The 21961-nt window shown below is 42.5% G+C and overlaps 1 protein-coding gene and 1 non-coding gene across 6 annotated transcripts in view; both read right to left on the bottom strand.

The window, feature by feature from the left end:
- The window catches only part of EFCAB2 (EF-hand calcium binding domain 2), a 483350-nt gene that overhangs the window by 60765 nt on the left and 400624 nt on the right, over positions 1 to 21961 (bottom strand). For all 5 annotated transcript variants that reach the window (XM_050785099.1, XM_050785114.1, XM_050785124.1 and 2 more), the window contains one exon: positions 19626 to 19710. In XM_050785099.1, coding sequence (XP_050641056.1) covers positions 19626 to 19710 — 85 coding nt within the window. The remainder of the gene's footprint in view (positions 1 to 19625; positions 19711 to 21961) is intronic.
- On the bottom strand, positions 11958 to 12064 carry LOC126944539 (U6 spliceosomal RNA). Its single transcript, XR_007722085.1, has one exon. It is a non-coding gene; the product is annotated as a U6 spliceosomal RNA (small nuclear RNA).

Here is a 21961-nt window from a genome sequence, read left to right as displayed (position 1 = left end):
CTCAATTCTATTCCACTGATGTATGTGTCTAAACTTACATCATTATACCAGTATCACAGTCTTAATTACTGTAGCTTTTCAGTAAATTTTGAGATTGGGAAATGGGAGTCCAACTTTGTTATCCTTTTTCAAGATTGTTTTGGCTATTCTAGGCCCCTTGCATTTCTATATGAATTTTAGAATTAACTGTCAATTTCTTAAAAAAAAAAAAAGGCAACCAGGATTTTGATAGAGATTGCAATGAATCTGTTAATCAATTTGGGGAGTATTGCCGTCATAACAATATTAAGTCTTCCAATCTATATACATATGACTAGGACTGCTTCTGGCAAATTGTATTTTACTAGAAAGTTGACTGTTTCAGCCAGGTGTTCAAATTCGCTTGTATAGAGTTGTACAAATGACTCTCATTAGATGTGAAATTTTTCCTATGTTTTAATGATTCTGTCTCCCAAGTTATCTTCTATTTCTACTTTCTCAAATAAGATACTGCTAGTGATTTATCTTTCTATTAACCTTTTGCAAAAAAACAAACTTTCATTTATTGGTTCCTACTGTTGCACTGTTTCCCAATCCCATTAATTCTGTTTTTATCTTCATGAATTTCTCCTTTCTGCTTTCTTTCAGTTTACCTTTTTTCCCTAGCGTTTTTGAGTTGGATGTTCTGTTCATTTTTTTATGCTTTCATTTTTCTTTATACAGGCACTTAAGGAGTCTTAATTTGGTTGTATCTCATAGTTCTAACATCATTTCCATTTTCTTTTTTTTTTTTTTTTTTTTTTTTTTTTTGAGATGGAGTCTCACTCAATTGCCCAGGCTGGAGTGGATGGTGCAATCTTGGCTCACTGCAACATCTGCTTCCTAGGTTCAAGCAATTCTCCTGCCTCAGCCTCCCAAGTAGCTGGGATTACAGGCACACGCCACCATGCCTGGCTAATTTTGGTATTTTTAGTAGAGAGGGGTTTCACCATGTTGGCCAGGCTGGTCTCAAACTCCTGACCTCAAATGATTTGCCTGCCTCGGCCTCCCAAAGTGCTGGGATTACAGGCATGAGCCACTGTGCCCAGCCTGTCATTTCCATTTTCAAATCTAGTTTCCATTACTGTTATTTTCTTATACGTTTTCAATTTAATTTTCCTAAAATTTTACCTTTGAACTAAGAAGCGCTTTTTTTATATAGACTTTAAAAATGTTTTCCAGGTTGAGATCCAGATTTAGGTATGGAAGAGATTTCCCAGAAAGGGTGTAAATGAAAAGAAGGATGGAGATGAAACTCTTGCGGACATTAATAGTCCAGATAAAAAGATAATTGTCTCAAAACAGAGGCTGAGAAAAGAGTCTCAAAATTGTCTCAAAACAGAGGCAGAGATGTTGGATGAAAACAAAAGACGCTGGGTGCGGTGGCTCATGCCTGTAATCCCAGCACTTTGGGAGGCTGAGGTAGGTGGATCATTTGAGGTCCGGAGTTCAAGACCGGCCTGGCCAACATGCTGAAACCCCATCTCTACTAAAAATACAAAAATTAACAGGGCATGGTGGTGCGTGCCTGTAATTCCAGCTACCTGGGAGGCTAAGGCAGGAGAATCACTTGAACCCAGGAAGCAGAGGCTATGGTGAGCTGAGATTGCGCCACTGCACTCCAGCCTGGGCAACAGTGAGACTCTGTCGAGGGGAGGGGAGGGGGGGGGAGGGGAAGGGGGGGGGGGGAGGGGAGGGGAAGGGAGGGAGGGGAGGGGAGGGGAGGGGAGGGGAGGGGAGGGGAGGGGAGGGGAGGGGAGGGGAGGGGGGGAGGGGAGATGGTATGAAAAATAAAGGAAGAGGCCGGGCGAGGTGGCTCACGCTTGTAATCCCAGCACTTTGGGAGGCCGAGGTGGGCGGATCACGAAGTAAGGAGATCGAGACCATCCTGGCTAACACGGTGAAACCCCGTCTCTACTAAAAATACAAAAATTAGCAGGCGAGGTGGCGGCGCCTGTAGTCCCAGCTACTCGGGAGGCTGAGGCAGGAGAATGGCGTGAACCCGGGAGGCAGAGGTTGCAGTGAGTTGAGATTGCGCCACTGCACTCCAGCCTGGGTGACAGAGCGAGACTCCGCCTCAAAAAAAAAAAAGAAAAAGAAAAAGAAAGGAAGAGAAGACAACCTCAGGAAAAACAGTTTGAGCAGGATGGGATGGAGAGATAGAAGTCAAATTACAAATTGCATGTTGAAGAAGTAAGGAGTGCTCAATAAAGAGCAAACTCTTTTTTAAGACTCTTAGCTATAAAGAGAAAGACAATCATAGGGCATTAGCCAGGGGTTTAGTGGGTGGAAATTTTTTGGTTTTGTTTTATATAAAAGGCGTTTGTGGGAGAAGGTATTTGGAAATATAATGGAGGCCTTTTCATCCATAATCCTTTATATCCTTCTCCCAATGTAGACAAGGGCATTCCACGCTCACTGCCTCTGGAAGAGGAGAACTCAGCAGTTGGCAGAGTGAGTGCCCAGAAAAGCTTTGTTATGAAAAGGAATAGTTACTTGCCAGGGTGTGGCTAAGGCACATAAGCTACCCACACCTGCACCTGTGGAGACATCCTTGATTCTGCCTGGCTTTGGGCTGCGGGTTCATAAAGGGCACCGGGTCTGGCTGGGCTGGAGAGCCCCGCCATGTGCCAGCTCTGTGCTGCTCTTTTGCGTGCAGTTCCAGACTAGCCGCGCTGTGAGGCCACTCTGAAGCTCACCCAGAATTAAGAACTACTGCTCTGTTCCGCGTGTCAATGGATCTACCATCCTAAAGCTAGAGTTTGCTTTCTTTTTTGGGCTCTTTTAAAAAAGTCCTGAAATGTTGCTCAGGCTGGTCTCGAACTCCCAAGCTCAAGCACTCTTCCGTCTCAGCCTCCTGGGTAGCCGGGACTCCAGGCGTGCACCACCACACCTGGCTAGGGTTTTCTTTCTAAAAGCCCAAATCTCGTCTTATCCCTTTCAGCATTTATGGATGTGCATTGCTTACACAGTGAAATCCAGGATCCTAGAGCATCAAACAAGATGGTTCACTGAATGGCCCCGGCCCACCTTTCACAGATTCATTTCCTAATAACACCACACAACTAGTTACGTACCCGCAGCTAATATTATCAGTTGTATATAGAAAAAAGACAATGTTGTATGCATTACAGAACTCATATAATAAATACATTTTGTCATCAGTAAGTTTATAACTTAGGAGAAATAGAAATATAAGCTTTCAGTAAAAACAAACAAACAAAAAAAAAAACACAGTACTCTTAGAGTTACGTGAGCAAAGGAAATATGGCATAAATGAGCTTTCAGTAGAAACTGGAACTGTTACAAAATGTACTCAGCAGTTTTAAGAAAAAATAAACATTTGAGTGTCACTTCTCAGTAATCAAAAAAATGAAACAGAAGATGGCTATGGGTTAGGAGCTTTAAATTAACCAAAAGCTTACTTGAATTACAGCACTTACAACCTGGCTTCTGGCCTGGCTTTGTGCTGCATGGCACCTGTAAACACTTGTTTCTAACTGCTTTAAAGATAAAAATACTGAATTCCCATGCTACCTGGACCCTGCTACTATAAGCCAATCTCCTCCCTTTGACAGCCACTTCAAGAGCACGCACGCCAGTCTTGCCTTTCTCACCTCGCCCTCTCAGACACCTCGCCTTACTATATATGAAGATGAAATGGATGAAGTTTCTGTTACTTCTTCTATCTGTGATATAGAAAACACTGAATTCTATTGCTACAGTTGACCATGGTAAAGATGGAGTTTACTTGCTGTGTGTATAAAGCAGTACCAGTAGTTACTAACCCCTATCCTCCTGCAAATAAATTCAGAGGCAATTTCAGAAAACCCCTGAACTCTCCCATGAATCTATACAGATGTATGGATATCCACAGCTTGGGATTCGGGGAGGAAGTCTTAAAGAGAGGCTTCTTTATGTCATGCTTACCAGGAGTAGCAAAGCGACGATCGTTCTCCTGCACCCCATCAGCCCTCCCTGAAGGGGGCCATCCTGTTACCCAACTTCCGCCTGGGACAGTGCTCACCAAGATACCTAAGGGACCCCAACCTTTCCTGGGGTCCCTGTGGAGCAAAATCAGTAATGCCACTATGTGAGGATAATGGTCACTGCTGTAACAAACTCCAGCCTCCAGTGGCTTAACACAATAGTCATGGAGGTGGCTCACATAAAATCCAAAATGGATTTTCCTGATCGGCGGACGGCTTTCCTCCAAAAACTCATTCAGGGACCCAGCTCCTTCCATCTTGTGGTTCCATAATTTTCAACATATGGCTTCCAATATCTCTCCACTGGATATATCAAGCTGTAAAGGGAAAAGTACCTTCCACGTGGGAGGCTTCCATGGACCGGGCCTAGAAGTGGTACCCATCACCTCCATCCACATTTCATTGGTAAAAACTAGGTCACATGGTCTAGCTAGACCATAATTCCCAGCTCCCCTCTATCTGCAAGAGAATCTGGGAATTACAGTATAGCTGTGTGCTCAGGAGGAGAGGAAACAGAATTAGACTACCCAGTCTCCACCACAGACGACCACCATGACATGAATCACTAGCACTACCAGGGAGGGGCATGGCAATAAACCGGTGAGTTGACCACAGAGTTCCAACTGTTGGCCTAGAAACTCGGATGGAACGGCTTAACATTAGGCTCAAACAACCTCATGAGATTTGGGGGTAACTGTATCAGGTGAGCAGTAAGGTCTCTGCCAAATCCATACTTCCCTCCCGAGAGTTTCTGAATGTATAGGTTGCTATGCTTTGTACCATTGGATCTGCCTCCCTAGGCACAGATGCTGGAACCGGAACTGGCTACTTAACCAGACAGGCGCCCTCTATAGGTCTGCAGGGGAGGGGCTGATGCAGTTGAGCTCTGCCCAACAAAGGCACACACTACCGAATACTGACAAATGACCAAAGCAGACTTTCCTTCTTTCTTCCTTGGGAGTTTTAAAGCAAGACATACAGATGGAAGAGAAATGGCACAGAGAGAAGGCAGGCTGCAGAACCATAAAGCATCTGACCCCATGAGGAGGTAGATGCAAAGGAGTAGGAGACACACAGCAGAGATCAAATCAGTCAGGAGCAAAATAGGAAGAATCTGGAAAAGAAGAAAGAAAAGCAGGCAAGTAGAGTCGCCGGCATGTTAGATTACCAGTTGATGTGGAGTCGCCAGAGTGACTTGAAATATGAGAGCCCCTGTGTTCCCTTAATGGCAATAAATGTCCTTCCAGTACACTGGGGCTGGAATGCCACTGTGGGGACTTTTTGCTATTCCTTACATAAATAAATTCCTTGTATTAAATGGCATAGTATTTGCATATAACCTATGCACATCCTCCCATATACTTGAAATCTTCTCTGGATTACTTATAATGCCTTCTATCACTTATACTTATTTCCAAATATGTCCTTACAAGAAACTTGCTCAAACTGAGAAAACTTAAGAATATTTGGTCCCATCCAACCTGACAGAGCATGACCAACAGAATGATGCAAAGGAGCCCAGTTTCCAAACAAGTCTGGGGCCATAGGAACACACAGTAATACTTTCTTGGTTTGTGTCCCTTCTGTATTTCAAAGCTAGTAAAGAAACTACCATGAGCTGTTCAAAGCTAGTAAAGAAACTACCATGAGCTTCCACACTTTTTGAGTGAATGTAATATTAGATTTCCTCTGTTAAGGAGACCAGGTCGAGGCTGCAGGACGTACAAATCTGGAAGCCACAGAGGGTACACACCCAGAGGCCACAGGAATTTTATACCCAGAGGCCTCAGGAAGTACACTCCCTGAAACCACCAATCCTCAGAGCCTCTGGCTCCCCACTTTTGAAGTCATACAGCAAAATTTGCACCTGATCAAGACAGTCCAATAAGAACAATAGGCCGGGCATGGTGGCTCATGCTTGTGACCCCAGCACTTTCCGAGGCTGAGGTGGGCACATCACTTGCGGCTAGGAGTTCGAGACCGGCCTGGCCAACATGGTGAAACCCTATCTCTACTAAAAATACAAAAATTGGCCAGGCGTGGTGGCGCCTGCCTGTAATCCCAGCTATTCGGGAGGCTGAGGCAGGAGAAACACCTGAACCCAGGAGACGGAGGTTGCAGTGAGCTGAGATCACATCACTGCCCTCCAGTCCAGGCGACACAGCGAGATCCCATTTCCAAGAAAAAAAAAGAACAACAGACAGAGCTGGGCACGGTGGCTCACACCTGTAATCCCAAACACTTTGGGAGGGCTGAGGTGGGCAGATGACCTGAGGTCAGGAGTTCTAGACCAGCCTGGCCAACACAATGAAACCCCTTTTCTACTAAAAATACAAAAATTAGCTGGGCGTGGTGGCGGGTGCCTGTAATCCCAGCTACTCAGGAGGCTGAGGCAGGAGAATCGCTTGAACCTGGGAGGTAGAGGTTGCAGTGAGCTGAGATTGGGCCACTGCACTCCAGCCTGGGCGACAGAGTGAGGCTCCATCTCAAAAACAAAAACGGACAGATACCTGTAATCCACAATCAACCAAAGCTGGCCTCCAAAGATACAGAAATGGTCTTCTTTATTAAAATAGCCAGTAATGGGCCCTGAAGAGGGAAGCCTGAATCCAAATGTTATTTTTCTTGTCACAGTGCCATTCCTATTAACTTCCATCTGTAAAGCCTGGAACATAGCTTACTGGGATATCTAGGACTGACCCCATGCCCTTTGCAATGTCCCCCAATACATTAACCCTTGTGGCATTTATGCCACTTAGCCTAAGCTTGAACTAGAGAGCTACCTCCATTCCAGATCCCTGAACGCTACTGAAAAGCCATAAAAACGAGCTTCATCACAGATGTGACCCCAATCCATGGGAACCATACCATAGTATGAAAGAAAGTAACCATTTCAATAAAAACAGGGTATAAGAAAATAATATACACGCGTTTCCTTGTATCTGGCTAGGATCTGGAGAGATGCCTAGACACTAGTATTCTGGTTGCCAGTATTTTAGAGGGGAACTGGGCGACTGGTGGAAAAGAGTTACAGGGACTTTTCTTTGAGGCAGGAGGATCACGTGAGCCCAGGAGGTCAAGGCTGCAGTTAGCCGTGATGGCACCACTGTACTCCTGCCCGGGTGACAGACTGAGACCCAGTCTCAAAAATATCCATGAGCACTTCCTGAAAAAATTTTAAAAACTGACAAGAGAATCTACACAACAAAAATAAATCAAAGAATTCAAGGATGGAGAAAAAAATGAGAAAATGTGGTTAGTGGCAACTTCATTCAAATATACAAAACTACTAAAAAATGTAGGAACAAAGTATGAACATTCTACCTTGTCAGTGTAAAAATAAAAATATACCTAAGATAAACTGGGGGTTGGGAGAGAAAATGTAGAGACAGAATTTTGGAAATGCTAATGTCCTTATCTTTCACAGCAAGGAATCAACTGACACTTTTTATATTTGAAATAGATAGTTTAAAAAAACACACAAGGACTACAGTCTCTTAATGTTTTCCTCAAAATCTTTTCTGAACTTAAATAATGTCTCTTATGGCTAACAAACATTTGAGATTCCACAATTTCTTCAATTTAGTTTTTTTTCTTTTGTCACATTCAAGTAAAATTAAAGTAAGTCCTTCCCACATGAAGATTATATCCTAGATTTTTCCTTCCGTATCTTTTTCCTTCCTTTCCTTTCTTCCTTCTTCCTTTCTTATTAATTCCCCACCTTTCTATCCATTTATTATATTACACATGGGCAGAAAGAGCTCTAGAATAATAATAGTCTAACAGTAACAATTATTATTTCAGGAAGTAGAATTTGGAATGACTTTAAAAAATTCTCTTTGACTCTTTAACTCCGGTTCATCAAAAGGACCATGATAAGCAAACCAATTTTTAACAAAGCAACTACAAAGTGAGATGGTAAAGAGATAAGATATAAATCACTCTTTTAAAAATATTTATTTTTATGTGTAGTTGTAAAGTATTTCAGAGAAAAGTACAGGAGAAAATATGACAGCCAATACTAAGATTTAACAGATGTTAACATCTTGCCACATTTTCTTCAGAATTTTTTTCCTAACAAGAAAACATTGCAGAAACAGCTAACATTCCACTCCTCCTCCCTTCTCCTTTCATCTTCAGATGCAACCACACCACTATTCTGAGGATAATGCTTATCATTTCCATGCATATCTTTGTATTCATAAACAATATTTACTATTATTTTGTCTATTTAAAATGTATATATATGGTAGTATGTTTCTGTCCTTTTGTAATTTCTTAAACTCAACGTTGTTTTTTGAGATTTATCCAAGTTACACATGTAGTCTTAGGTTCATCATTCACTTCATGCATACAGGTGAACAATCACTGCATGAATAAACCTGTTTTTACAATTCATTTCTTATTGAGGGGTGTGTGGACCCAACAATTCCCAATCCTCTTCCATGTTTTTCCATTGCACAAATGTAGACCCAGTATCGATACAGTTTTTACAAAGCTCTCTGAGTAGCTTCCAGCCTTCTCAGATAATAACTGTCTTGGGAACTCCATCCATGCAGTCTCTCCACACTGCTCACACTTTTTACTATCTGATAAACATGAATTGCAAAATGTTGTTGTAATATCTCTTCAAAAACAGCACTATATGTGAAGAAGTAAACGTAGTATTTATGGTACCTCCAGTGCTCCTAGGAAAAGTTATTTCTAATCCATTACAAATAAGTTCTTGTTACTATTTCTTATTGAATTTTACACAGGACCTAGTACACTCAAGGTTCCTGCCAATTGCTAACGAAGCTTAAGTCTCCCTATCAGTAAAAGAAATGAATATTGGATACCATGAGCCTCAGAGACTCATATTGAGTTGAAGATGGAAGCAATGAAAAAAGAGACTCGCTATATTAGCAAGTAGATACTTGGTGCTGCTGGACTGCAAAATTTGTCTAAAGATTAAGAAAATATTAAGAAAAATCTCCTATAGATGGGGCAGGTATAAATTAAACACAGTGTACTAGTCCATTCTCATATGACTAATACTGCTATGAAGAAATACCCAAGACTCGGTAATTTATAAAGAAAAAGAGGCTTAATGGATTCACAGTTCCACAGGGCTGGGGAGGCCTCACAATCACGGTGGAAGGCAAAGGAGGAGCAGAGGCATATTTTACATGGCAGCAGGCAAGAAAGTGTCTACAGGGGAGCTGCCCTTTATAAAATCATCTTATTTACTATCACGAGAACAGCATGGGAAAAACCTGCCTGTATAATTCAATTACCTCTTACCAGGTCCCTCCCACAACACGTGGGGATAATGGCAGATACAATTCAAGATGAGGTCTGGGTGGGGACACAGCCAAACCTTATCACACAGAAGAGTCTGGAATACTAAAAATAAGGTCACATTGTAAAGGCATTGAAGCATAGGAACAGGACAGATGGGTGTGGCTTGGGAAAGGGGAAAGATTGGTGCTTTTATGCCAGGATTGGGCCCTATCTCATCTTAGCTCACCAAATTCTTGAGTATCAACCTGTTCTGAAATTGATCAGAATGGAGTGTTTAAAAAAAAATGCAAGTTGATATTTTTTATTTGATATTCTTATACTTGTGTGGTTTAAGTGGTGCAGGTATTTTTATTTCAATTTTATAGATAAGGAAAATGAAATAAAAAGAGGGTGGCACATAGAAAATCCACGATAGAGCCAGCAACTGACTCTACTGATTTCTAGTGTACTTTTATTCTGTTAGATTACAAAAAATCGGATTTGTGTGTGAATAAGATTATAGTCACTTTCAAATTAAATGTATCAGCTACATGGAAAAGTTCGCTTATTTACCTTAGAGGCACGCCTTGGGGGTGTATATTTTCCCCACCAAATTAGCTTTATTTAGGGGAACCTAAATTTATTCTACTAAAACTATTCTAAATGACATTTGTTTGTTTCCAAAAATTAAATCCATACTCCAAAGGTGTGTAATTTGACTAAATTTAAAAAAAAATCTGCATGCCAGAAAGTAAAAGTAGAGTGAAAAGACACAAGACATACATATCTTGACTAAGGCTGAGAGCTTTAATATATGAAAAGATAAAGAATTCAGTGAGAAAAAATGGGGAAAAATCATGAACCATCAGTTCAAACAAAATGAAATACAAATAGTTTTAAGAGATATGAAAGATGTTCATAATCTAGAAAATGAAAATTAGGCCAGGCACAGTGGCTCATGCCTGTAATCCCAGCACTTTGGGAGGCTAAAGCGGGTGGATCACCTGAGGTCAGGAGTTCGAGACTAGCCTGACCAATATGGTGAAACTCCATCTCTACTAAAAATACAAAAATTAGCCAGGCGGATGGAAGCCTGTGATCCCAGCTACTCGGGAGGCTGAGACAGGAGAACTGCTTGAACCCAGGAGGTGGAGGTTGCAGTGAGCTGAGATCATGCCACTGCACTCCAGCCTGGGTGACAGAGTAAGACTCTGTCTCAAAAAAAAAGAAAGAAAGAAAGAAAGAAAAAACAAAAAAGAAAATTAACACTGAGTCTCCATCTTTCACATATCAGATTGGAAAAAAAATCCCAATGCTTGATAATTACAGTTTGTTTCAGAAGGATTGAAGAAACTAGTACTCTCACATGAGTTGAGTGACTATCATCAAGACAGCAACATCTACCAAAAATTGTCAAGCCCTTTGACATACTTCCAATAATTTACCTGAGAAAAAGTTTTCACTTTTGCGAGATGATATGCATGCTAAGATATTCTCTGCAACATGAACTATTATAGCAAAAGCCTGGAAACAACTTCAATGTCCATTAGTGGGGAGATTAATTCAATATATTATGAGATTCATCCATACAATGAAATAAGGATAAATTTTTTTTTTTTTTTTTTTTTTTTTTTGGAGACAGAGTCTCGCTCAGCCGCCCAGGCTGGAGTGCAGTGGCGTGATCTCAGCTCACTGCAACGACTGTCTCCCAGGTTCAAACGATTCTCCTGTCTCAGCCTCCCAAGAAGCTGGGATTATAGGCACCCACCATCATGTCTGGCTAATTTTTGTATTTTTAGTAGAGATGGGGTTTCCCCATGTTGGCCAGGGTGGTCTTAATGGTCTTGAACTCCTGACCTCAGGTGATCTGCCCACCTCAGCCTCCCAAAGTGCTGGGATTACAGGTGGGAGCCACCACACCCAGCCAATTTTTATATACTAATAGTCAAGATATATTGATAAGTAAAAAAAGCAGAGTGCAGAACAGTTTATATAGTATCATACCATTCACGTTAAAAATAAACACATATCCTACAACTCAAAAATAAACAAAATAAAACAACCTGGTTTAAAAATGGGCAAAGACTAGAGACTTCTCCAAAGAAGATGTACAAATGTCCAATAAGTACATGAAAGGATGTTCAACATTACTAATCAGGAAAATGCAAATCAAAGCCCCAGTGAGATACCATTTCACACCCAGTAGGATGGTTACTATAGAAACAACAATAACAACAACACCCCCCTCCAAAAAACCAACAGAAATGACAAGTGCTGGCAAAGATGTGGAGAAACCGGAACCTCGGGGCATTGCCGCTGGGAACGCAGCATGGTGCAGCCGCTGTGGAAAACAGTACAGTGGTTCCTCAAATATCCAACACAGAACTACCACGTGATCCAGCAATTCCACTCCTGGATATGCACCCAAAAGAATTAAAAGCAGAGACTCGAACAGATATCTATACACCAACATTCATAGCAGCGTTATTCACAACAGTCAGAAGATGAAAACAACCCAAATGTCCATCAATAGCCAGATGGATGAATAAAATGTGGGATATAAATACAATGGAATATTATTCAAAAAAGGAATACAATTCTGACACATGCAACAAGGTGGATGAACCGTGAGAACATTACACTACATGAAATAAACAAGACACAGGACAAATATTATTTGTTTGTATTTTAAAAATGGAATGCTTCACAGATTTGCATGTCATCCTCCTGCAGGGTCCATGCTAATCTTCTCTGTAGCGTTCCAATTTTAGTGTACGTGCTGCCGAAGCAAGCACAGGAAGGACAAATATTGTACTCTTCCATTTATATATGAGGCATCTAGGATAATGAAACTCATAGACACAGAAAGCAGAACGGTGGCTGCCACGGGCTGCAAGAGGGAGGGGTGTGGAACTATTGTTAAATGGGTACAGAGTTTCAGTTTGGGAAGATGAAAAAGCCTAAAATGGATAGCAGTGATGGTTGTACAGTAATGTTAATGCCACTGCATTCTATACTTAAAATGATAAATTTTAGGTTATCTATATTTTACCACAGTAAAAAAAATACACAAACGTATGCACACACACACACACACACACACGCACGCACACACATACTCATACATATTTGCATGGAGAATCTCTGGAAGAATTAGAGAAGACTGTAACAAACCTTGCCTTTAATAAGGGGAACTGGATAGGTAGAAAAGAGATTTATTTATCACTATATATTATTTCTACCTTTAGAATTTTATCCCATGTACATATATCATCTATTCAAAAATTTAATTTTCAATCGGTCTTCTTAACTTCTAAATACAGAGCAGGAAAATACATATAAGTGAAAATGTGGCCGGGTGCAGTGGCTCATGCCTGTAATTCCAGTACTCTGGGAGGCTGAGACGGGCGGGTCACTTGAGGCCAGGAGTTCGAGACCAGCCTGGCTATAATGGCAAAAACCCTGTCTCTACTAAAAGTACAGAAAAAAAAAAAAAAAAAGAGATAATTACTGGGGAATGGTGGCACACACCTGTAATCTCACTATTCCTGGTACTTGGGAGGCTGAGGCAGGAGAATCGCTTGAACCCAGGAGGTGGAGGTTGCAGTGAGCCGAGATCACTGCACTGCACTCCTGCCTAGGCGACAGAGCGAGACTGTCTTAAAAAAAAAAAAAAAAAAGGTCTGTGTTTTATATTATATAAGGCAAAATCAGAGTATCCCTAATTAGTGATATTGAAAACCTGCCCAGTGTTTTTCAAGGAGCTGGCTTTCAAAAACTATTTAACAAGGAAATGAAAAAGAAAAATAAAATGCTTTAGATCTTAAGAGATCAATATGGAACATATGGGAATAAGTAAAACGTTCTAGCCAGGTGTGGTAGGTGCTTATAGTCCCAGCTACTCGGGAGGCTGAGACAGGAGGATCGCTTGATCTCAGGATTTCAAGGCCAGCCTGGGCAACATAAACAGAGCTTGTCTCTAAAATAAAATATGTATTTTAAAGTTCTTATGAGAGTTTTGTTACATATAACATAACATTGCTCATCCAGATTAAACAGAGGCAAAACAAATCTGAGTTATTTACTTTAAAAACATAAAATGGGGCTGGGCACCGTGGCTCATGTCTGTAATTCCAGCACTTTGGGAGGCTGAGGCAGGCAGATGACTTAAGGCCAGGAGTTCAAGACTAGACTGGGCAACATAGCGAGACCCTGTCTCTACCAAAAATACAAAAATTAGATGGGCACGGTGGTGGGCACCTGTAATCCCAGCTACTTGGGAGGCTGAGGCAGGAGAATCGCTTGAACCCAGGAGGCAGAGGTTACAATGAGCTGAGATCGGGCCACTACACTCCAGCTTGAGCCAGACACTGAGACTCCATCTCAAAATAATAACAATACAAACTATATGTATATAAAGTAGAAAAATTATAATAGCTAATACTGTTCTTAGCTTTAAATCCCAAGCTAATATTGTTCTAAGAGCTTTAAAAATGTCCACTCACAACAGTGGTTCTCAAACTTTTTGGTCTGAGAACTCCTTTTACAAACTATCAAAAATTATCAAGGCGCTCAAAGCGTTTATGTTGTGTGAGTTATATGGATCTATATTTATTATCATATTAGAAATTAAACCTTACATTTTAAAAATATGTATGTATTAATTCATTTAGAAATCATAAATCAACTCATATGTTTACATAAATAATTTTTATTTTTTTAAACTATATTTTCCAAAACAAAAAGTATATTGAGAAGAATGGCATGTTTTACATACGTTCAATGTAAATATGTAACGCCTGGCTTCACAGGGGACAGCTGTATTCTCATATCTAGTTCTGCGTTCAATCTGCTGCAAAACTGCATGTCATGTAGCCTTTGAAAAACTCCAATACAAGGCCGGACGCAGTGGCTCACGCCTGTAATCCCAGCACTTTGGGAGGCCGAGGTGGGTGGATTACCTGAGGCCAGGAGTTCGTGACCAGCCTGGCCAACATGGTGAAACCCCATCTCTACTAAAAAAAAAAAAAAAGATACAAAAATTAGCCGGGCGTGGTGACAGGTGCCTGTAATTGCAGCTACTCGGGAGGCTGAGGCAGGAGAATGGCGTGAACCCAGGAGGCGGAGGTTGCAGTGAGCCGAGATCGCGCCACTGCACTCCAGTCTGCGTGACAGAGAGACTCTGTCTTAAAAAAAAAAAAAAAATGAAAGAAAAAGAAAAGAAAAAAACAGTATATACTCGTGGAAAAAGTGAGAATGAAAAGAACAAATACTCTCTTAAATTTATTATGAAAATAGTTCTGACTTCACAGTCCCCTGAAAGGGTCTTGGGAGCACTCTGAGAACTACTTACTTGTACTACGAAACCTCTGAGGCAAATGTACACTGAGGCACAAAGAGAATAACGAAATGACTCGCAGTCACGGAGCTGGGATGGGAAGCCAGGAAGTCTGATTCCAGACCTCAGAACTGGCCCCTAGAGGCGGAAGGGCAGTAGCAGGGGCCCAGCTCATAAAGGTTTTGACAGTGGGCTGGCGGCTGCCCAGCATTTGCAATACCAGACTTTCCCTTTATCTGATGCGATGAAATTTCAAATTAAATATTCCAATTTGTGCAAAGCAGAGATAAGGGAAAGGGAGAGCAGCCACCACAAAACTCTAAGACCTAGACCTCTCAAGGGGGCCTAGATCAGCCCCACACAGGAAGTAACACCAAACCTCCACCTGAGGCATAAAGCGGCTAGGGGAGGCACAGCCAGTGCCTGGGGGGCTCTCCAGGAACGGCTCTCTGTCCTGCCCCCACTGAGTCATTATATATCTCTCCCTCCGTTCAAAGACACTTCTTTCTTTCTTTCTTTCTTTTTTTTAGACGGAGTCTCACTCTGTCACCCAGGCTGGAGTGCAACGGTGCGATCTTGGCTCACCGCAACCTCTGCCTTCTGGGTTCAAGTGATTCTTCTGCCTCAGCCTCCCTGGTAGCTGGAATTACAGGCACACGCCACCATGCCTGGCTAATCTGTGTATTTTTAGTAGAGATGGGGTTTCACCATGTTGGCCAGGCTGGTCTCGAACTCCTGACCTCCGGTGATTCACCTGCTTCTGTAGCAGGATGGGCGGCACACAAAACTCCTCAGACATCGAGTTAAAGAAGGAAGGGGTTTATTTGGCCGGGGGCATCAGCAAGACTCCTGTCTCAAGAGATGAGCTCTCTGAGTGGGCAACTCCTGTCCCTTTTAAGAGCTCACAACTCTCAGGGGGTGCGTGTGAGAGGGTCGTGATTGATTGAACAAGCAGAGGGTACGTGACTGGGGGCTGCATGCACCGGTAATTAGATCTTAGATCGGAATAAAACAAGATAGGGATTTTCACAGTGTATTTCTACACAATGTCTGGAATCTATAGATAACAGAACCGACTAGGTCAGGGGTTGATCTTTAACTACCAGGCCCAGGGTGCGGTGCCGGGCTGTCTGCCTGTGGATTTCATTTCTGCCTTTTAGTTTTTACTACTTCTTTCTTTGGAGGCAGAAACTGGGCATAAGACGATATGAGAGGTGGTCTCCTCCCTTACTTTGGCCTCCCAAAGTGCTGGGATTATAGGCGTGAGGCACTGCACCTGGCCTGAAAAACACTTCTTTACACCACTCAATCCTTGCTTTTTCCCTTTTATTTTTAGTTGACAAATAATAATTGTACAGATTTCTGAGATATACAGAGTGATACATCAATGCTTTATACAAAGTGTAATGATCAAATCAGGGTAACTGGCATCTCCACCACCTAAAACATTGATCATTTCCTTGTGAACATTCAAAATCCTCTCTTGTATTTTTGGAAAATAAATCAGAGTTAACCAGAGTCACCCTCTACTGCAGCAGAACAATAGAACTCCTTCCACCAATCCAGCTGTAATTCTGCATCCATTAACCAGCCTCCCCAGTCCCTCCTCCCCGTCTTTCCTCTCCTCTGACACACAGCTCTACTCTCTACTTCCAGGAACTCAGTTTTTTTGTTTGTTTGTGTGTTTGTTTGTTTGTTTGTTTTTAGCTCCCACATAGAAGCGAGATCATGCGGCATTTCTCTTTCCGTGCCTGACTTATTTTGGTTAACATAATGTCTCCAGGCTCACTCAGGTTGCCACAAATGACAGGATTTCATTCTTTTTTATGTACTTTCCTCAGTTCTTACACAGAATACTGCCTTCAATCCTTAATTAAAATGTTTAAAAAGAAGGATATTAAACTATCAGATATTAAATTATTTTATAAACTGACAACAGTTAATAGAGCATTGAAGGTAAAGTGGTACAGCACATAAGATATGCGCCAAATTAGACCCCTTCTATAAAATGTTGCATATTATAAAGAAGGCCTAACAATTCCAGAAGTAAGTGGAATAAACTGGTAACTTGGAAAAAAAAAAAAGTCTATTTAGACCTTCGCTTTAATCAGCCGAAATACATTCTCGATAGATCAACCGCTTTTACAAACCGAGAAAACGCGCTGGGAAAGGCAGGGCCAGACCTCACTCATCCTGCATTCTCAGAGCCGCCCCTGGGGGGTACACAAACTGGAAAGCGCTGCCCCAAAGAAGAAGCGAACTTGAGTTCCAACTTTGTTGCTAACCTATTGTGTGATCTTGGGCAAGTCTTTTGGCTTCTCCATCCTTACATTTTCTTGTTTGTTTGTTTGCTTTGTTGAGATGGAGTCTCACTCTGTTGCCCAGACTGGAGCGCAGTGATGCAATCTCAGCTCACTGCAATCTCCACCCCCTAGGTTCAAGAGATTCTAAAGCCTCAGCCTCCCAAGCAGCTGGGACTACAGGCGCCCGCCACCACACCCAGCTAATTTTTTTTTTTTTTTTTTTTTTTTTTTTTTACTTTTTTTATTTTTAGGAGAGACGAGGTTTCACCATGTTGGGCAGGCTGGTCTCAAATTCCTGACCTCAGGTGATCCACCTGCCTCAGCCTCCCAAAGCTTAGTTTCCAATTTATAAACAGTGGCCAAGTGCAGTGGCTCACACCTGTAATACTAACACTTTGGGAGGCTGAGGAGGGTCTATCACTTGAGGCCAGGAGTTCAAGACCAGCCTGGGCAACGTAGCAACACCCCTGTCACTACAAGAAATAATAATTAGCTGGGCGTGGTAGCGAGTGCCTACAGTCCTAGCTGCTTGGGAAGCTGAGGCAGGAGGATCACTTCAGGAGTTCAAGGTCACACACGCTGAGTTATGATCAAGCCACTGTAATCCAGCCTGAAGGACAGAGTAAGACCCTATCTTTAAACGAATTTTTAAAAAAGAGTGGATGGTAATGATACCAGAAGCATGAGAACATTCATTATAAACTTTAAAGTGCTATACAAATTAACACAGGAATAATGATCAGGAAGCTACATTCATCCATGTTGTCCCTCCTCAAATACACTCAGCATCAATATTTTAAAGCTAAAAACAGTAACAGTGTTCGTAGTAACCATCTTTAACTAATAAAGCAGACCCTTTAAGTTGTAAGAACATCTACTGTCCCTCAGGGCCTCGGTAAAGTTATTTTAACTTTCAGTGGAAAAAAGATTCAGCCCATAAACATGTTTACTTTTACTGAATTGGCCCTTTTACCATAAAAGGCCTGGCCTCGTTGCTCTCAGGATCCAGAGATGTTCTTTTCACGGCTACTGTCAGGAAGCCTGAATGCAGAAGAGAAGCCCCGATGTCTTTAAAGGGTAGGTAGGGGTGGGAGTGTGGGTCACGTAGCATAGCAAGAGACTCGGAGTTAGAAAAACCCTGGTGTGACATGGAGCAAACTATTTACCTTCTCCTTGTCTCCAGAAACCGGAGATGCCAACCCTTAACCCACAAATAAAAAGATTAAAATGAGGTAATCCACATGAAGCCTCTAGCACCCAACTACAGGTAGTGTGTTAGATGGCAAGCCTTAAGCAAATGCTGGTTTCTTTTCTCTCTTTCCCCTTTCTCTCATAACGCCATACTTTCCCTGACTTCTCTAACAATACCTCTGTCCCCTGCCCCCAGGAGAACCCTTCAAGGAAAGGTCTGAGGTCAAGGCACTTGTCATTCATGTGCTTAGTTATTCAAATTGCAGGCCAGGGCTGCCTGCTGCACCCCCTCCCCAACCCTACCACCACCACTAGCACCCCACCCACTCATTTCCTACTGGGGTACCCACAGGAAGGCCTGGTATTCCAGTGTCATTCCCACAGAATGCAATGTGACCAGAGCCACCAGAGCTATGTGGTGCTGCACCTCTGATGGCACTGGTTTATAAGCCTCAAACAGTTCCTTTCCAGAACCGTTTTCAAACCACTTCCCACTGCTGTGCTGGCCTCTTTACTAGGCCCTGGTCTTGAGATTGCAATCGCATCAAATAACCCTCATTTAGCCTGGCCTCCTAAAGAATGGTTTCATTGCCTTTTTTTTTTTTTTTTTTTTTTTTGGAGACAGTCTCGCTCTATCGCCCAGGCTGGAGTGCAGTGGCGTGATCTCGGCTCACTGCAACCTCTGCCTCCGGGGTACAAGTGATTCTTCTGCCTCGGCCTCCAAAGTAACTGGGATTACAGGCGCCCGCCACCACGCCTGGCTAATTTTTGTATTTTTAGTAGAGATGGAGTTTCATCATGTTGTTCAGGCTGGTCTTGAACTCCTGACCACAGGTGATCTGCCCACCTTGACCTCCCAAAGTACTGGGATTACAGGTGTGAGCCACCGCACCCAGCTTCACTGCCTTTCTTTGATGTGTGTGGCACAAACCCTACAATTCTTATTAGTGTGTGTAATCTCTTCTGTCTTTTAAGGGGTTTTTTGTTTGTTTTGTTTCAGACTCATGCTGTGTCCTCCATTTCAGACCCAGCAGTATTCATGTCTTCTCTTGTCGTTTCATGTTCTTCTGTTTGGGTTCTTTTTGCTATTTTACAGGGGGAGTGTGCCATCGCATAGGCATTATTAATGTTTCCTTGCAATATCCTATTCGTGGCCTTATAATACATCTTTATGTGTTTTACAAAGCAAATGGCGTTCCTTCACTCGACTACTTCCTGAGTGCCAAATATGCGCCAAGCACTAAAACTGAAATACAGTTCATCTCACTCACAGAGTTTACAATTTATAGGTTGGAACGGGCAATGAGAATACAGTATATTCTTTCTACCAGAGTATGAAGAATAAGAAACAGTACTTATCAAAGCAATAGCTAGCAAAGACCTTTTACAGAGCATGGAAAATAAATACTTAAAACAGCATAATAAATCCAAGGTACAGTGTAAAAAGAAGAGAAAATAGCTCTCTTGTATCTTATGACTTGTGTCAGTAATTTGGAAGTGTAACCAAAAAAAAAATTTCCAAACCTCACATCCACTGTATTATTCGACTCATGGTCAAACACTTCAAATGCTTCCTTGATTTTTTTGTGAAATTCTGCTACTATTATCTCTGCAAAAGACAAAGTAAATAAAAATTATTTTAATTTAGCTTTGAATTGAAAACAAAAATTCTAATAACCAGACTAGCAATCTTAATAAGCAAGCATATGAAGAACTCTTTCCTTATCTTTATGTATCATTTAGCATGTTTAACTTCCTCTGGAGATGTCAAAGGATATATTGTGTTTGTAAACATTTTTTCTGAGGCATAATGTACATATGGTAAAGGTGCACTGATCTTCAGTACACAGTTTAATTAAGTGTTTGCACACGCACATACTCATGGCACTGATCTTCAGTACACAGTTTAATTAAGTGTTTGCACACGCACATGCTCATGGAACCACTCCAATCACGGTGATAGGATATTTCCAGCAGCGGCCTCTCTCTCAAGTCCTCTGGGTAGAGTCCTCGCCTGAGAGGCACAGAGAATCCAACACAACAGATACTGTTTGCTTCTCCGCAGTGTTCCCTGCCTACCTTGCCTTATTCTATGCTTGCAGAGTTGTGGGAACAAATGCATAAAAACCAACATGACATTTTCTCAAAGAGCTTTCAAACTAGTTTTGGACTATGACTTACATATATGAAACACTCATATATATATTCAATAAATAGTTACCGGCCGGGCGCGGTGGCTTAAGCCTGTAATCCCAGCACTTCGGGAGGCCGAGACGGGCGGATCACAAGGTCAGGAGATCGAGATCATCCTGGCTAACACGGCGAAACCCCGTCTCTACTAAAAACACAAAAAATTAGCTGGGCGAGGTGGCGGCGCCTGTGGTCCCGGCTACTCGGGAGGCTGAGGCAGGAGAATGGCGTAAACCCGGGAGGCGGAGCTTGCAGTGAGCTGAGATCCGGCCACTGCACTCCAGCCTGGGCGACAGAGCGAGACTCCGTCTCAAAAAAAAAAAAAAAAAAAAAGTTACCTAGTACTTACTATGTGGTAAGGTTATGGCAAGGAACAAAATAGAAAAAAAAAAATCCCTGCCTCTATAGAGCTGCTTTTATTGGGAAAGATATACAAGCTCGTAATATTTGATAAAATACATAGTAAGGCAAATGAAAAATGGAGGAAGGAATAAACAGGGTAGGGACATGAGGGACGCTGGGTGGGGCGTGGGTGGGGAGAACGGGTTGATACGGAGGTCTGAGACAGGCCTACCTCTGCGGTAAGGTGACACTTGGGCAGATACCTGAAGCAGGGAAGGAGCCAGCCTTATGAACAACTGCAGAGTTTTCAGGCAGAGAGAACAGTAAGTGCAAAAGAGTAAGAAATAAGATCAGAAAGGTATGAGTCTGAAGGTGAGGAATAGATTGTCAAGAGGCCTTGGCCAGGCGCAGTGGTTCACACCTGTATTCCCAGCACTTTGGGAGGCCAAGGCGGGTGGATCACCTGAGGTCAGGAGGTCGAGACCAGCCTGGCCAACGGGGTAAAACCCCGTCTCTACTAAAAATACAAAATTAGCTGGACGTGGTGGCGCATAACTGTCATCCCAGCTACTCCGGAGGCTGAGGCAGGAGAATTGCTTGGATCTGGGAGGCGGAGGTTGCAGTGAGCCGAGATTGCGCCATTGCACTCCAGCCTGGGCAACAAGAGCAAAACTCCAACTCAAAAAAAAAAAAAAAAAAAAGCCCTGTAGGCTACTTTAAGGATTTTGGCTTTTACTCTGAATGAGATGTGAAGGCGCTGAAGGGTTTTTCCAGGCAGCAAAGTGATGTGGTCTGCTGATCATCACTCATCACTCTGGCTATTACGACAAGGGTGGAAGCAGAGAGACCAGGCAGGAGGCCACCGCAGAACTCCAGGTGAGAGACGTGGGCCAGAATGGTAGCAGTGAAGGTGGTGAGACATGTCAGGATTCTGGATATATTCTTTTATTTTATTTATTTTTTTTTTTTTGAGATGGAGTCTCTCTCTGTTGCCCAGGTTGGAGTGCAGTGGCTCAATCTTGGCTCACTGCAAGCTCCGCCTCCTGGGTTCAAGCGATTCTCTTGCCTCAGCCTCCTGAGTAGCTGGGCCTACAGGTGCATACCACCACGCCCGGCTAATTTTTTGTATTTTTAGTAGAGACAGGGTTTCACCATGTTGGCCAGGATGGTCTTGATCTCCTGACCTCGTGATCCACCCGCCTCGGCCTCCCAAAGTGCTGGGATGACAGGCGTGAGCCGCCGCGCCCGGCCGATTCTGTATATATTCTAAAGAGCAGAGCCAGCAAGATTTGCTGACATAGAAAGAAAAGGGTCAAGGCCAACTCCAA

This window comes from Macaca thibetana, chromosome 1, assembly GCF_024542745.1.
Source record: "Macaca thibetana thibetana isolate TM-01 chromosome 1, ASM2454274v1, whole genome shotgun sequence".
In the NCBI taxonomy this organism is placed as follows: Eukaryota; Metazoa; Chordata; class Mammalia; order Primates; family Cercopithecidae; genus Macaca; species Macaca thibetana.
This window is presented reverse-complemented; position numbering and strand designations above follow the sequence as displayed.